We start from the raw sequence: 17,866 nt of genomic DNA on the forward strand, positions 1-17,866 counted from the left end.
TCATATTTATTTATCTTGACTTTATTTATTCTGCAGGCTACTGCGACATTTATATTATATATATTTATACTCAGATTATTTAGTTAGTAGGATTTTGCATTATGACAATGATAATATCTGGTTCAATGAGATATGAAGGATTTAATATTGATTCACATAACTTCACCACAAAGTTGAAAGGCAACAAACAGACGAGAGACACGGGGCAGAAATAACTCTGTTGGGTGAGTTTCAGGGACTTTCCTGTTACATCGGCGTGTTTGTTCTGTAATGCTTCTGCTGATGAAACATTCAGTGATTTACAGTCTCGGTTTCCTCTCAGAGCTCCAACGAGGATCAGCAGCAGCTGTTTGAGATATGTTAGCTGACTGCAGCATCTCTGCAAAAATTACTCTGCCAGTGTTATCATTGTTAATATGTATAAACATGGACAGACTGACCATGAGGAGGGTGGGGCTTAGTGAACAGTCAATTCAGTCTGACCATTAAGCCACAGATGTTCAGTCAGCTGTCAGTCATGAAGGTTTTATGAAAGAAAGAAAAATGTTGTGTTGTCGACTGAATGAATGAAATCGCAGGTTTAAGAGACTCATGTTGGATATGTGATATCATGTGATGTGATGGAGGATGATGGAGGTGACGGAGTCTGTCTGCAAACACAAATACAAAATCAGTTTTTTCTGTTCAGCACTGAGTCGACCCGTCAGGTCACTTTTATTTTCTCTTATAAAACCCCAAAAAAGCTGAAAAGACTCCAACAAACAGAATCATCGAGTGAAACTGCAGCAGGAGAAACTTACAAAATCAAATAAATACAACTCTAAAATGGATTCACTGTTTTATATTCTAGAGCTTATAAAGAGAGAGGTTTATGTTACAATTCTCAGGACTGCATGGCTAATGCTAATACTAATGCTAATCAGATGCATTGAGGCGTCACAACTAGAAACATGAGGAGTACAAAAGTAAAAAGGCTTCAAGAAAAAAGTAAAGAAGGGTTTTATAAAATAAAGGAGAATGAAGAAACAGGAAATGATGTCATGTTGTTAGAGGTGGGGCTGGGGGCAGTGGGTGGAGTTTAGTTCCTGTTGTTTTTGTCTTGGAAAGTCTCTGTCCTTTTTATTTTTATATTATGTTATTATATGTCAAAGCAGCGCCCCCGCAGGATCACATGATGCTACAGCACTTACACGGCTGCTTCTCCTTCTTTATCTCCACCGCTCCTTCCGGCACCTCCTCTGCCTCCCCCTTCGACTCCCCGTTGCTCGTCGCCGCCGCTGCCATCGTCTCGGGAGGTTTGGTGGAGGAGGGAAGGGCAGTCAAGGCAGGCTGAGGCAGAACTGCTGTCTGAACACCGCTGGTCTTCTCCTTCCCTTCGCCCGGAGATGTTTTTCCATCAGGGTCATCGATGAGCACCAGCTCAGCCTTTACCGTCCCCTGCAGCCCCAGCACCTTCTTGGTCTCGTCCTCGTCCTCCACGCTCTGGTATCCCATGAACACCATGGTGACTGGGTTCTCTGCGCTGGCCTCACCCGCGCTTGGCTCGCCATCTGGTTTGGCCTCCAGCCCAGTGATCTCCGGCAGCGGCAGCTTGGGACCCATCTCCTCTTGGACCTCCGCTGTCGGGAGAGAGGTCACCGTGGCAACAGTCTGTGACATCATCGAGGCCTCGTCGGCTTTGTGGATGAGCTCTTCAACCTCGGAGAAGCTGAGCAGTTGGACGCCATCTTCACCGTTCATCTCATGGACCACTGAGAGACAGAGGCAGAATCAGGATCAGGATCAGAGTCCAGATCAGGACACTGCTATTACAGTTCACACCTGATCTCCAGCTGAAGGACCAATAGAAACAGACTATCCTCCTGCTATATGTCACAGTGTACTGGAGTACACCTGTACATAACTGCAGCAAGGTGAAAATAGGTAGGAGCAAAGTTACTCTTTAATCAACAATCAGACCTTCAGCTGCAGACGTCTTCCTCCTCCTTCAGGTCTGTACTGAACTCTGTCACCTGATGAAGTCTGCTCGTCAAATGACTGTCAGGTGACTTTCAGGTGACTTTCTCTGTTTTTTGTCTTAATCATTTGATGTGAAGAGTCACTGTGAGAAACATGAAGAAGAGGAGGAAGAGGAGAGTGTAGTGTGAGCATGCAGGTATCATGCTGAGTCAGGTTTTACTTCAAGTCAGCCATGACTATTACAAAGGACTATTTAGTTTACAGGTTGCTTCATGAACTTTAAATGTCCAGAGAAGTTTTACTTCTTTGAAAATTGGAAACGTGCTATTCACAAACTACCTGGCACTCTCCAGAAACTACCTGGCACTCTCCAGAAACTACCTGGCACTCTCTAGAGACTACCTGGCACTCTCTAGAAACTACCTGGCACTCTCTAGAGACTACCTGGCAGTCTCCAGAAACTACCTGGCAGTCTCTAGAAACTACCTGGCAGTCTCCAGAAACTACCTGACGCTATCTAGAGACTACCTGGCAGTCTCTAGAAACTACCTGGCACTATCTAGAGACTACCTGGCACTCTCCAGAAACTACCTAGTAGTGTTTAGAAACTACCTGGCACTCTCTAGAAACTACCTGGCACTCTCTAGAGACTACCTGGCACTATCTAGAGACTACCTGGCACTCTCCAGAAACTACCTGGCAGTGTTTAAAAACTACCTGGCAGTCTCTAGAAACTACCTGGCACTATCTAGAGCAGACATGGGCAAACTACGGCCCACGGGCCATATACGGCCCGTTGGGCTTTTTAATCCGGCCCACCGAACTTGTCCAAATTATATTAATAAATTAAATTATATCATAATTTAACCTCATTCATTTGACCTTTTCCCTGCAATGCCTGCGTTTCCCCAATAGATGGCGCACTCCAGACACATTGACCTTTGTTGGAGTGTGGTGTATTACTCTCTACTTAATTTTTGCGCTTTGCCCTTTGAGCCCTTCTGTAAAAATGAGCGGACCAAAGAAAAGAAAAGTGGACAGTGAGTGCTGAGTGTTTAATAATGAGTGGACAACAAAATATTTTTTCACTGAAGTCGGATCAACGGCTGTATGCCTGATATGCCAAGAAACTGTTGCGGTTTTCAAAGAATACAATATCAGCCGCCACTTCGCCACGAAGCATGCTAACTACGCTAGCAAGCAGTCAACACAAGAACCGGCAGCTACGGCTCAGAGGTTGACAGCTAATTTACAGACTCAGCAAAAAAAATTTCACCGACAAACTGCAATTCAAGAGTCATGTACCAAGGCAAGTTTTTTGCTGGCATTCAAATTGGCAAAGGCTAGCAAGCCTTTCTCCAAAGGCGAGTTTTTGAAAGAATGCATGGTAGAGACAGCAGGTCTGCTGTGTCCGGAGAGCAAAGGCAAGAAGATGCTGACGTTGTTTGGCTCGACCTACGTATGTGAGCAGACATTCAGCGTCATTAACATCAACAAAGCCCGTCACAGATCCAAGTTAACTGACCAACACCTCGGATCTATCCTGAGAATTGCCACAACAAATATAACTCCAGACTTTGATGCACTGGCAAAAAAGGGAGATCAACAACACTGTTCCCACTGAAACTGAACGTGAGTTTCTCTACTGTGTTATGAAATGAATGCATTTGAAAAACAATTTGTACAATGAGCCTTGCATATTCATGCTTTGCTACCTGTTAAAGGCCAAATCCTTTCATGTAATGGCTTTTACATGTCATTTATATTAGTTCACACAAACACTCAATCCATCTGTTCCTGGTCCGGCCCCTCTGTCAAATTTTAGAACCCATTGCGGCCCGCGAGTCAAAAAGTTTGCCCACCCCTGATCTAGAGACTACCTGGCAGTCTCTAGAAACTACCTGGCACTATCTAGAGACTACCTGGCACTCTCCAAAAACTACCTAGTAGTGTTTAGGAACTACCTGGCACTCTCTAGAGACTACCTGGCACTCTCTAGAAACTACCTGGCACTATCTAGAGACTACCTGGCACTCTCCAGAAAGTACCTGGCACTATCTAGAGCAGGGGTGCCCAATACGTCGATCGCGATCTACCGGTCGATCGCAAAGGTAGTGTGGGTAGATTGCATGGCATTAAAAAAATAGACGTCAGCCTATCATCCATCCTCAGTATGAAATTTGTCACTTGATTGACATACAGGGCAGCCAGTCTGACATCTGATCTTTTCTGACACATGGATCACCACGCATGCGCGTACAAGCACGCCAAGATGCATCCCAGAGTTATATTGTGCAATATGGGTTCATGCAGTTATGCAAGGTACACCAACATATATTGTACATATAAAAAATACTCAATATATTTATAAATAAATATATGTTTTGCATTGTTATACTAGGTGGATCATTTTGACTTGGTCATTTTATAAGTAGCTTGCATGCTGAAAAAGTCTGTGCACCCCTGATCTAGAGACTACCTGGCAGTCGCCAGAGACTACCTGGCATTATCTGGAGACTACCTGGCACTCTCCAGAAACTACCTAGCAGTGTTTAGAAACGACCTGGAACTATCTAGAGACTACCTGGCACTCTCTAGAAATTACCTGGCATTCTCTAGATACTACCTGGCACTCTCCAGAAACTATCTGGCACTCTCAAGAGACTACCTGGCACTCTCTAGAAACTACCTAGTAGTGTTTAGAAACTACCTGGCACTCTCTAGAGACTACCTGGCACTATCTAGAAATTATCTGGCACTATCTAGAGACTACCTGGCACTCTCCAGAAACTACCTGGCACTCTCTAGAGACTACCTGGCACTCTCTAGAAACTACCTGGCACACCCTAGAAACTACCTGGCAGTGTTTAGAAACTACCTGGTAGTCTCTAAAGACTACCTGGCACTCTCCAGAAACTACCTGGCAGTCTCCAGAAATTACCTGACACTATCTAGAGACTACCTGGCAGTCTCTAGAAACTACCTGGCAGTCTCCAGAAACTACCTGACACTATCTAGAGACTACCTGGCAGTCTCTAGAAAATACCTGGCACTATCTAGAGACTACCTGGCACTCGCCAAAAACTACCTAGTCGTGTTGAGAAACTACCTGGCACTCTCTAGAGACTACCTGGCACTATCTAGAAACTATCTGGCACTATCTAGGGACTACCTGGCACTCTCCAGAAACTACCTGGCACTCTCCAGAAACTACCTAGCAGTGTTTAGAAACTACCTGGAACTATCTAGAGACCTCCTGGCAGTCTCTAGAAACTACCTGGCATTCTCTAGATACTACCTGGCACTCTCCAGAAACTACCTAGCAGTGTTTAGAAACTACCTGGAACTATCTAGAGACCTCCTGGCAGTCTCTAGAAACTACCTGGCATTCTCTAGATACTACCTGGCACTCTCCAGAAACTACCTGGCACTCTCTAGAGACTACCTGGCACTATCTAGAAACTATCTGGCACTATCTAGGGACTACCTGGCACTCTCCAGAAACTACCTGGCACTCTCCAGAAACTACCTAGCAGTGTTTAGAAACTACCTGGAACTATCTAGAGACCTCCTGGCAGTCTCTAGAAACTACCTGGCATTCTCTAGATACTACCTGGCACTCTCCAGAAACTACCTGGCACTCTCTAGAGACTACCTGGCACTATCTAGAAACTATCTGGCACTATCTAGGGACTACCTGGCACTCTCCAGAAACTACCTGGCACTCTCCAGAAACTACCTAGCAGTGTTTAGAAACGACCTGGAACTATCTAGAGACTACCTGGCACTCTCTAGAAACTACCTGGCATTCTCTAGATACTACCTGGCAGTCTCCAGAAACTATCTGGCACTCTCAAGAGACTACCTGGCACTCTCTAGAAACTACCTAGTAGTCTCTAGAAACTACCTGGCATTCTCTAGATACTACCTGGCACTCTCCAGAAACTATCTGGCACTCTCTAGAGACTACCTGGCACTCTCTAGAAACTACCTGGCACTATCTAGAAACTACCTGGCACTATCTAGAGACTACCTGGCAGTCTCCAGAAACTACCTGGCACTATCTAGAGACTACCTGGTGGTCGCCAGAGACTACCAGGCACTCTCTGGAGACTACCTGGCACTCTCCAGAAACTACCTGGCATTATCTGGAGACTACCTGGCACTCTCCAGAAACTACCTAGCAGTGTTTAGAAATGACCTGGAACTATCTAGAGACTACCTGGCACTCTCTAGAAACTACCTGGCATTCTCTAGATACTACCTGGCAGTCTCCAGAAACTATCTGGCACTCTCAAGAGACTACCTGGCACTCTCTAGAAACTACCTAGTAGTGTTTAGAAACTACCTGGCACTCTCTAGAGACTACCTGGCACTATCTAGAAATTATCTGGCACTATCTAGAGACTACCTGGCACTCTCCAGAAACTACCTGGCACTCTCTAGAGACTACCTGGCACTCTCTAGAAACTACCTGGCACTATCTAGAAACTACCTGGCAGTGTTTAGAAACTACCTGGTAGTCTCCAGAAACTACCTGGCACTATCTAGAAACTACCTGGCACTATCTATAAACTACCTGGCACTCTCTAGAGACTACCTGGCACTCTCCAGAAACTACCTGGCAGTCTCCAGAAATTACCTGACACTATCTAGAGACTACCTGGCAGTCTCTAGAAACTACCTGGCAGTCTCCAGAAACTACCTGGCAGTCTCTAGAAACTACCTGGCACTATCTAGAGACTATCTGGCTCTCTCTAGAGACTACCTGGCACTCTCTAGAAACTACCTGGCACTATCTAGAAACTACCTGGCACTATCTAGAGACTACCTGGCACGCTCCAGAAACTACCTGGCAATGTTTAGAAACTACCTGGCACTATCTAGAAACTACCTGGCACTATCTAGAGACTACCTGGCACTCTCCACAAACTACCTGGCAGTGTTTAGAAACTACCTGGCAGTCTCCAGAAACTACCTGGCATTCTCTAGATGCAACCTGGCACTCTCCGGAAACTACCTGGCACTCTCCAGAAACTACCTGGCATTCTCTAGATGCAACCTGACACTCTCCGGAAACTACCTGGCACTCTCTAGAGACTACCTGGCACTCTCCAGAAACTACCTTGCAGTGTCTAGAAACTACCTGGCACTCTAGAAAATACCTGGCACTATTTAGAGCCTACCTGGCAGTCTCTAGCAGCTACCTGGCACTATCTAGAGACTACCTAGCACTCTCCACAAACTACCTGGCATTATCTACAAACTACCAGGCACTATCCAGATACTACCTGGCACTATCTAGAAACTACCTGGCACTATCCAGAAACTACCTGGCACTATCTACAAACTACCAGGCACTATCCAGAAACTACCTGGCACTATCTAGAAACTACCTGGCACTATCCAGAAACTACCTGGCACTATCTAGAAATTACCTGGCACTCTCTAGAAACTACCTGGTTCAAAATGTTTTTTGCTATCCCCTTTTGGGCCTCTATATTGGTTCAGCATGTAACGTCTCATAAATCTCTGTTTTTTTGTTTGCTTACATCACCTTTCCGCTCGTCCTCGTAAACTTTGACCCCTTGGTGAGAGAGGTCAACAGGAAGTGTAGTGTTAGTGGACAGAACCCTGGTTTCCCCCGTCAATCTGTCTCGCTCTACTTTAATCTCCACCGAGTACATCGCTGGAGGGGGGGGTGGGGGGGTAGGGTTAGAGGAGGTCACACAGGGTCAACAAAACACATACAGACTCAAACACACACACACAAACACACACACACACAGCCTTGCTGCTGCTGATTTAAAGCAAAACTAATTAAGATAGAGACAGAAAAATTTTAAACAGAAGACTGAGAATTAAAGCATTGAAGCTGACCAACTCACACAGAGACAGACAGACAGACAGACCAACAGACGGTTAAATGTTACACATAAAGACACATTTATCTGAACTCTTCCTACTGATGTCACCTCTTCCCTTCACCTGTCACCTGCTGTGACCTCTGACCTCCCAACTTCTGCTCACCTCTACTGTTTGTGGTCAACAGGTCTTTGGTTTAAGACATGATTCTGACCTGAACCAGGTCTCTGATCTAGACTTACATTCAGACTGGAGTCAAGACCATTTACTTGTGATTGCAGACGATTGTATGATAACAGAGTTTTAACAGGTATTTTACTGTTATGTTACGAGTGTCACAGTGTTCAAAGATAGAAGGTCAGCCAAGATGAAAAGGACTGTTTACTGCAGTCAACATGTTTCCATGTTGGAAGCTGTGAAGCCTGTCAGTCACTCCAGCTACCTATGAGGGATCGTCTGTGATTGGCTGAGAGTTAGAGGGATGTTAGAGGGCTAGTTGTTCTTGTTCACTTGTTGTTCTGGCGTTGACCATTCACTAACAAATTGGTAATGTTGTCTTCTTACTGAGGGACGCAAGAATACTGTGAATTGACAATGTAACATGATATCCATTCAATTTGGGTTTAATCACCTTGAACGTCGGACGCAGGAGCAGGAGGTCCCTATCATACACCCGTCCGACCCAATCGCAAGCACACCACAGTCAATCTGAACTGTCAATCATGATGTCTCACCCCGTTTTTATAGCATCAAATAACAACAAAAATAATAATAAAAAAATGAACACTTGAACAAACATCAGCGTGATATAAGAACTACCTGAAATGACAGAAACCATCTTTGGGAAAAATGTATTTGATTTTGTTTGATTTTTTTAGTTTGGCCCATGTTTCATCTGCTAACATGGAGGGGGCGGGGCTTATGACCTATACTGCAGCCATCCACCAGGGGGCAATGGAGATGTTTTGGCTTTACTTTTGGGGGGCTGTCATGTCATCCATCTTTATATACAGTCTATGGTTTAATCCAGCAGGCAGCCATGTTTGGCTTTCTACACATCTCTATGTGCAGCTGCTGTGATTATGAACTGAAGTGGCCAATCAGAGCTCTACGCTAACTTTTGGCAGGACATCAACAGTCTGTCTGATTAACAGTTTTTATTAGTTTTTATTGATTCTTCTGTACACTCAGGTCTGTTTTATTAAAGGACAGGTTTGAGTTCTGTAACAGTAGAAACTGCATCTGTTGGTCTGTTTCTTCCTCTGTGACTCACCTCTCTTCATCTCCTCCGTCGCCTCTCTTGGTTTGTTCATTCGAGGGCTTTTGTGAACTTTGACCTCTGCAAAGGCTCATGGGAAAGAAAGGAGGCGGGCGCAGAGACAGAGCAAAGACTGAAGTTCTGAGTGTGAGGTCATCAGAAGGTCATCACTTTGTTGATTCCTCTTTGATCCATTCAGACCCACTGTAATCTGATTACTATACTCTAATCACAGTAATGCGACTACTGTTATCTGATAGCTGTAATCTGATTCGTGTAATCTGACGACAGTAATCTGTACGGATTTGGCTGTTCAATACAATCTGTTGATATATAATATAATATATATTCATATAGACACTTCATTGAACTGCCAGATTTTTGAGCAGGGTTCGGCGGGAGGTTCAGGGTGACGAGGTGACAAAAAGCAAAACGGCTGCTCCACTTGAAGAACCTCAGTCAACTGAGGGGGCAGCCCTCGTAATTTGATGACTGTATTTTACTGTAATGTGATGACCAAATTATTATAATCTACAACTACGACAATAATGTAATTTAACTAGTTTAATATTTCTACTGTAATTTCTAGTGTAATCTGTAATTTTACCGCAGTCTGATTACTGTGTGCAGCGTAATCTAATTTCTGTAATCTTGTTTGTTTAATTTGACTACTATAATGTGATTACTGTAATCAGACTAGACTAATGTGACTACTGTAATTTGACAACAATAATCTATTTATTGTAATCTGATTATTGTAATTTGACTACAACAAACTGATTACTGTAATCTGATTACAGATACAGAACACAGTAGAACAGAGTCCAATAGAGTCCAGCAGAGTCTCACCTTGAACTATCTGACCTGAAGCTGCAGCTCTGTCCTGCTGATGGCTGCTGTGACCTTTGACCTCTACAGCTGATCACAGAGACACAGTGAGAGGGAGAGGAGAGAAAACAGCTACACAAAAACAAACAGAGAAGAAGACATTTACCTTTAACTGATCCTGATGACACCTGTAAACACAAAGACAGAGAGAGGAAGTTCAAATTTAAAGTTCCAACAAGAAACAGAACTGCAGCCTAAACTCCTGCTAGCGCCCCCTACAGGCTGCAGAGTTCTATACAGCCACAATAAGAATAAACATCCTGGCCAGTGTAACCTGACTACTGTAATATGGCCAGTGTAATATGACTACTGTAATCTGGCCAGAGTAATCTGACTACTGTAATATGACCAGTGTAATCTGACTACTGTAATCTGGCCAGTGTAATCTGGCTACAGTAATATGACCAGTGTAATCTGACTACTGTAATTTGACCAATGTAATCTGACCAGTGTAATCTGACTACTGTAATCTGACCAGAGTAATCTGGCTACTGTAATATGACCAGTATAATTTCACAACTGTAATCTGACCAGTGTAATATGACTACTGTAATCTGACCAGAGTAATCTGGCTACTGTAATATGACCAGTGTAATTTCACAACTGTAATATGACCAGTGTAATCTGATTTCTGTAATCTGACCAGTGTAATCTGACAACTGTAAATTGACCAGTGTAACATGACTACTGTAATCTGACTACTATAATATGACCAATGTATACTGACTACTGCAATCTGACCAGTGTAATCTGACAACTGTAATCTGACCAGAGTAATCTGGCTACTGTAATCTGACTACTGTAATATGACCAATGTAATCTGACTACTGCAATATGACCAGTGTAATATGACCAGTGTAATCTGACTACTGTAATCTGACCAGTGTAATATGACTACCATAATCTGAGTACTGTAATATGACCAATGTAATCTGACTACTGCAATATGACCAGTGTAATATGACTACTGTAATCTGACCAGTGTAATATGACCAGTGTAATATGACCAGTGTAATATGACTACCGTAATCTGACTACTGTAATATGACCAATGTAATCTGACTACTGCAATATGACCAGTGTAATATGACTACTGTAATCTGACCAGTGTAATCTGGCTACTGCAATATGACCAGTGTAATATGACTACTGTAATCTGGCTACAGTAATCTGACCAGTGTAATCTGGCCACTGTAACCTGACTAGTGTAGTCTGGCTACTGTAATCTAACCAATGTAGTCTGGCTACTGTAATCTGACCAGTGTAATCTGACTACTACAATCTGACTACTGTAATATGACCAGTGTAATCTGTTTTCTGTAATCTGACCAGTGTAATCTGGCTACTGTAATCTGACCAGTGTAATCTCACAACTGTAATGTGACTAGTGTAATCTGACTACTGTAATATGACCAGTGTAATGTGACTACTGTAATCTGACCAGTGTAATCTGACTACTGTAATCTGACCAGTGTAGTGTGACTACTGTAATATGACTAATGTAATCTGATTATTGTAATCTGACTAGTTTAATGTGACTAATATAATCTGACCAGTGTAATATGACTAATGTACTCTGATTATTGTAATCTGACTAGTTTAATGTGACTAATATAATCTGACCAATATGAATAAAGATGCAAACTTTGTGTGTGTGTGTGTGTGTGTGTTATGTGTGTACTCACAGTAGTGTGTGTTATGGTCTGACTCACGGCTCCAGTTTCCAAACTGACCAGCTCCTGCTCCAACCTGCAACACATAAAGACAGGGATTTTAATCTGTATGTGGGTCATTTTTCACCCCCCCCCAGTAATAATTACAGCCAGGCCTCCTGCTTTTCTGTGAACTGGCTGGTCCTCCTGTTGTTTAAATCCTGTCTGAAGATTTAATATTAATATGTGTTACATGTCTGTGTGTTCAGATTTGACTGAGTTATGGCTCCTCCAGGCTTCTGGTTTTACATTAGAATAGATTAAATCAAACTAGTTTAGACCTGTTGATGGTCTCCTCCAGGTTTCTGGTCTTGGCCTCATCCTGCTCCAGTTGTCTCTTCACATCGTCCTGTTCTGGTCCAGCAGATGGAGCTCCATCCAGCAGCCAGCGCTCCCTCAGAGCCTTCGACTGAAGCCAGACAGGAAATACAATCACGCTACGTTCATCGTGTATAAACATATAAAAACACACAATGTGATGTTGTTGCATAAAAAAGTAGTTATGGAAGCCTGTTGCTGCCAATATTAAAATCAAATAATTTAATCAGTAAGTGTACACATGAAGCAATGAATACTTGTTTAATCAACAGATAATTACTGACAGAATAAAACATGAAAACTCTGTCAGTGCCATAATGAGAATTAAACAGAACATGAAGTTAACTTTTTCAGGTTGACAGGCAGAGTGCTAACTGGGCTTTAACATTTGAATTTTAATAATGTCCGTAACATCCGGATTTTAGCTCGTTCATGACCATCTTCATAATGTCTGATAGATTTCACAAGAATCCCGATGTCGTGTTTTATTTTCCTTACAAGAAAGCTCAAATCAGGACAGAATTCAAATTCAAATGTAACAGTTCAGATTTGTAATTTATCTTATAACACTTTATAATTTATACAACAATTACAAAACAACTTTTATTTTCTCTGTTTAGCTTTTTTTTTACACTTATATTAAATATATTATATTATATATTATTTTTGTTCATCTATCAGTTTCTATTCAGATCTTCACTGACTCCAGATCAGATAATATTTGAAGCCGACATGTTTCTGTGTGTGCTGCGTTAAAAATACTCTGAGTTATTTGAAAGCAGCGGCTGTGAGTCTGAGAGTGAAAGCAGTCACAGAGCTTCTGTCGTTCCTGCATTAAAAGCAGCCGATCTGAGATCAGCTGCAGATATTTTTACTCTGCAGCTGTTCATAGTCTGCAGCCTCATAAAGCTCCGGGCCACCACACCTCTGGATGTACACTGTAAATAAATCCCTCTCACTGACTCTGAACAATACAAGGCTGGATCAGCAACGAGGCAAACTGGTCCTCAGGGGCTCCACAGGCTCCTGGTTTACTGTGTGTGGTCATTAGTTGGTTTATATTGTTTTTAAATTGTTTTATCGCATTATATATTTTTTTATTGTTATTGTTTACTTTCATTCAAAGTTACTGTTATTGTTATTATTTTATATTATTAGTTTGCCCATGCAGATTTGCCTAGTAATATTATTTGTACACGATCAGCAGCTGCTGTATTTGACCTGATCTTGAAGAGGGGCCCAGTGTCACAATGTTGTTTTAATATCTTATTTATTTCAGTTATCACCTCACTCCATCCTCTGCTGTCAGCCTCTCTAATGTCTCTAATGTCTCAGTCCATCTGTTTTTCTGTTTTTTATCAGTAAACTGAATCTCTTCAGCTTTGAACAAAAAATTTTTCACTGCCTCCTGATGTTTAAAGACTAAATTATTATTAACTGACAAAATGATGGACAGATTAATCAAACATGAAAACAGTCATTAGTTTCAGCCTAATTTAATCAAATCACAGCAGCATTTAACTTCAACCCCCCTGTCTGAATGTGTAACCAGCATATAAGCATGTAATAAATGGTAACGATTCATTTTACAGGTCCGCAAATTTCATGGTAATTAGGTGAAAATTAGCGAGTAACGTGTTTGAAATTTCTTTGAAATGATCCCCGAATTGCCCCAAAATGTACTGAAAATTACTGCAAAATGATTTAAGAATTATATTCTGCTCTTTCCTAATAAGAAGTTACGGTTCGGTTTTTCACAAAACTTAAACTCGCTGAAACTGTATGAATGAACCAAACAATCCAAACCATTAAATTAGTTAGCAACACACAGACTCTTCTGACCAATGTGTAAGCACTAGCTAGCTAGTTCAGTAGTTAGCGTTTATTTTGTTTTTTATTAGGGGGGGTTATTAGGGGTTAGAGCAGACAGGTGCTATAATGTCCATGTAAAAGAATGTAGGCCTAATTACAAAGGTATGTAATTCCTCTATATTTTGAGTCTAATTATGCATATTTTGGTAGGACCATGTAAAATAAATTACCTGCTAATTATCAATTGGGAAAGAGAATATAATTATACAATTATTTGGTTGTAATTTCCAAGAAATTTCAAGGATTGACGGACCTTGGAGTAAAGCGTTTTTGTTACCTCATGATTATCAATTAACGTTGTATTACTTTCCTGGAAATGCATTAAAGAAATTACCAGCTATTTATTACCTTCTTATTGGGAAATAGCGGAATATAATTATTAGCTAATGTTGGGGTAATTTGGGTGTAGTTTCAAAGAAGTTTCAAACACGTTACTGTCTAATTATCACCTACTTACCATGAAATTTGCAAACCTGTAAAATCAAGCATTACCTAATAAACACTTAATAACAGACTATAATGTAGCTGATCTCAGTGTTTATTCATCAGAATCAGACATACTTTATTGATCCCCGGGGGGAAATTATACAGTTACCGGTGCTCCCATTCAAGAGTAGAAAGTAGCATAAATTTAGAAATAAGAGTATGTACAAAAATAAGATATAAACATAAGAAATAGGAAAAACAAATATACACATTTACAATATTTAAGTGAAAAATAAAAGTAAAAAATATATACAATAACAATGTATATGTATGTGTGTGTATATATATATATATATTGCTCTGTTGCGTATATCTATATCTATATCTATATATATATAGATATATATATATGTATTGCACTCGAATAAATAATGAGGAAGTGGTTGCTGACAGAGGTGAAATAAGTCCAGAATCAGTCTGTGTCTTCTGAGTGTCTGACACTCAGAGGGAGGAGTTGAACAGTCTGATGGCCACAGGCAGGAATGATTTCCTGTGGCACTCAGTTGTACATTTGGGAGGAATGAGTCTCCCACTGAAGCTGCTCTTGTGTCTGACCAGTACGTCATGGAGAGGATGTGAGACATTGTCCAAGATGACCCGCAGCTTGGACAGCGTCCTCCACTCTGACACCAATGTCAGAGAGTCCAGCTCCACCCCCACAACGTCACTGGCCTTGCGGATCAGTTTATTGAGTCTGTTGGAGTCTGCCACCCTCAGACTGCTGACCCAGCATGCAACAGCATAGAGGATAGCACTGGCCACCACAGACTCATAGAACATCCTTAGGATAGTCCGGCAGATGTTGAAGGACCTCAGTATCTCATGTATTAGTTAACAACTATAATGAGTGAAGGCTGCTCTATGAAGAAATAATGATAATATCATAAAACAGCTGTAATAATATAAAATATGCCTTCATAGGAGAAGTTATAACAAATACTGAACAATACATGGCTTTATATCTGCTACATTATACATTATACAGCTATATTATAATCTGCTATTAACCCGTTATTATGTCATTATTGACTCTGATTTTGGCATCTTGTTGGACATTTTCTGTTCAGGTTTATTTGATCAGTCAGTCACAGACATATTATTATCATATGCATTATATTTAAAATAAGGCGACGTTAACCAGCAGACAGCATAAGAAAATCTACATTACACACTGCAAAGTTGTTGATATACTAATTAATGAAAGTTAACCCACGACAAGGTGTCACGATGAAACTACATCCAAAGACAGTTTTCCCGGGATTTGAACCATCACTCTGTCTGTCTGTCTGTCTGTCTGTCTCACCTTCAGGTGTTGCAGCGCTCTCCTGTCGTCTTCCAGCTGACGCTTCTTGTTCTCAATCTCTGTTTGCCACTTCCTCTTTTCCTGAGGCATGATGGGAAACAGAGTTAAAGCTTCTAGCATGTGGAGACTGGGACCTCTCATCACTGACACTTCAACTGTTTTCAGATCTTACACTTCAACTGATACTTTACCTAACTTTAATCTCGACTTTAAAACTAGCTCACTATATGTAGTTAAAACTAGCTAAAACTAACTAACTGTATGTAGTTAAAACTGGCTTACTGTATGCAGTTAAAACTAGTTAAAACTCGCTAACTGTATGTAGTTAAACCTAGCTAACTGTATGTAGTTAAAACTAGCTAACTGTATGCAGTTAAAATTCGCTAACTGTATGTAGTTAAAAGTAAATAAAGCTAGCTAACTGTATGTAGTTAAAACTAGTTAAAACTCTCTAACTGTATTTAGTTAAAACCAGTTAACTGTATGTAGTTAAAACTAGTTAACTGTATGAAGTCAAAACACTTCAATTATCTTCAGAAAACTGTGCTGTTTCCTTTGACTACTTTTCACAACACCTTATTTGAACTGTGTGTTTTACAACATCACTATCAATAAGCAAACAATGGATTATACCATGTTTAATATCCTGAGACTCATTTCAACTGTACTTCATTTAGTCATTTTTACACAGTATTATAGCATGTACACACAGTTTTACCACTAATACTACTGCAGTTACTGCTGAGGTCTGAGAGTTACACAGGAAGTAGATAAGTGTGTGTGGATCAATAAGTGCATTAGGGAAAGAGCTCTGAAACAGATCTCAGATCAGCTCACAGAGGAGGGGATGGGGGGGCGTTCAGGGTGTGTCTGGAGGTTTGAAATGTCTGCTGCTATCAGATATCATATATATATCATATATCATGTATGAACATACATGTGTGTATTTATCTGTGTTGAGGTGGTGTGTTCACTGACAGTATGTAAATTGGACTCACTGCAAGGAGCTGCGATCGATCCTGCTGACAGAGAGCTTCACTCACCCTGAGAGACAGACAGAGAGACAGAGAGACAGACAAACATGTTAGGACGGAGTTTCTGATGTTTTATGTCAATTACAAACGTTCAGCTCTAATTACCTTTAAAAGAGCATTACACAGTTTTTAAACTCTGTATACATCCTGATCCACAGGAGGTGATACATCAAGGGGGGGGGGGGGGGCTCGCCCATGAGGTCAGGGGTGTGGGTGAAGCCACAGTCTGCTTATCAATGACCCATTTATCTTAGAATGTGGACAGGAAGTACCAGTATCAGGCTTCAGAACACTGAAGGAGAGTGGAGTTTAGTTTGTGGAGGTACTGCTGTTAGTCTGGATGTCTGAGTCTGGATGTTTGACTCTGGAAGTCTGAGTCTGAATGTTTGACTCTGGATGTTTGACTCTGGATGTTTGAGTCTGGATGTTTGATTCTGGATGTCCGAGTCTAGATGTTTGATTCTGGATGTCTGAGTCTGGATGTTTGATTCTGAATGTTTGATTCTGAATGTTTGATTCTGGATGTCTGAGTCTGGATGTCTGAGTCTGGATGTCTGAGTCTGGATGTTTGACTCTGGATGTCTGAGTCTGGATGTCTGAGTCTGGATGTTTGACTCTGGATGTTTGATTCTGGATGTCTGGGTCTGGATCTTTGATTCTGGATGTCTGAGTCTGGATGTTTAATTCTGGATGTTTGATTCTGGACGTCTGAGTCTGGACGTCTGAGTCTGGATGTTTGACTCTGGATGTTTGATTCTGGACATCTGAGTCTGAATGTTTGAGTCTGGATGTTTGATTCTGGATGTCGGAGTCTGGATGTCTGAGTATGAATGTTTGATTCTGGATGTCTGAGTCTGGATGTTTGAGTCTCAGCATCACAGAGCTGCTGTTCATCTGCAGCCTGACTGTCACATGAGAGTTAGCCGCTAGCTGTTAGCTCACTGCTACTGAATCTTCTTTGTTTAACGGTGGAGTCAGCCACCAGAGACCAGCTGCTGCTCACAAACAACATACTGCTGAAGAAGATTTTATAAACTGCAACACGTTTCTGTTTCTGCGAGATGATTTTATAGACAGAGAGAAGGAGATTTATCTAAAAACTGAATTGTAGTTAATAGACTAATCTAAAGTATGATTCTATTCTATTTCAGTTTTTTAGGTTTTACCTTTA

At 41.4% G+C, this 17,866-nt stretch overlaps 1 protein-coding gene across 1 annotated transcript; it reads right to left on the minus strand.

Annotated features, from left to right (window-relative positions):
* Window positions 1-1,167: 1,167 nt before the first annotated feature.
* On the minus strand, window positions 1,168-17,589 carry palm1a (paralemmin 1a). The gene is made up of 10 exons (XM_070908841.1): window positions 17,087-17,589; window positions 16,660-16,705; window positions 15,662-15,742; window positions 11,964-12,091; window positions 11,656-11,719; window positions 10,077-10,098; window positions 9,932-10,000; window positions 9,098-9,172; window positions 7,517-7,648; window positions 1,168-1,751 (listed from the first exon to the last, which is right to left on the minus strand). Exons 1-10 carry the CDS (start codon window positions 17,587-17,589, stop codon window positions 1,168-1,170), a joined length of 1,704 nt encoding a protein of 567 aa, XP_070764942.1.
* Window positions 17,590-17,866: the final 277 nt, after the last annotated feature.

The sequence above is a fragment of the Enoplosus armatus genome, chromosome 7 (assembly GCF_043641665.1).
Source record: "Enoplosus armatus isolate fEnoArm2 chromosome 7, fEnoArm2.hap1, whole genome shotgun sequence".
In the NCBI taxonomy this organism is placed as follows: domain Eukaryota; kingdom Metazoa; phylum Chordata; class Actinopteri; order Centrarchiformes; family Enoplosidae; genus Enoplosus; species Enoplosus armatus.

Excerpts from the sequence above, each read along its gene's own strand:
- palm1a (XM_070908841.1), bottom strand. The coding sequence starts at position 17,589 with ATGAACAGCAGCTCTGTGATGCTGAGACTCAAACATCCAGACTCAGAC. Across the intron at positions 12,092-15,661 it reads GAGCGCTGCAACACCTGAAG|TCGAAGGCTCTGAGGGAGCG; the intron begins GTGAGACAGACA and ends GTCTGGCTTCAG. Across the intron at positions 7,649-9,097 it reads GACGGAGGAGATGAAGAGAG|CGATGTACTCGGTGGAGATT; the intron begins GTGAGTCACAGA and ends CCCCCCCTCCAG.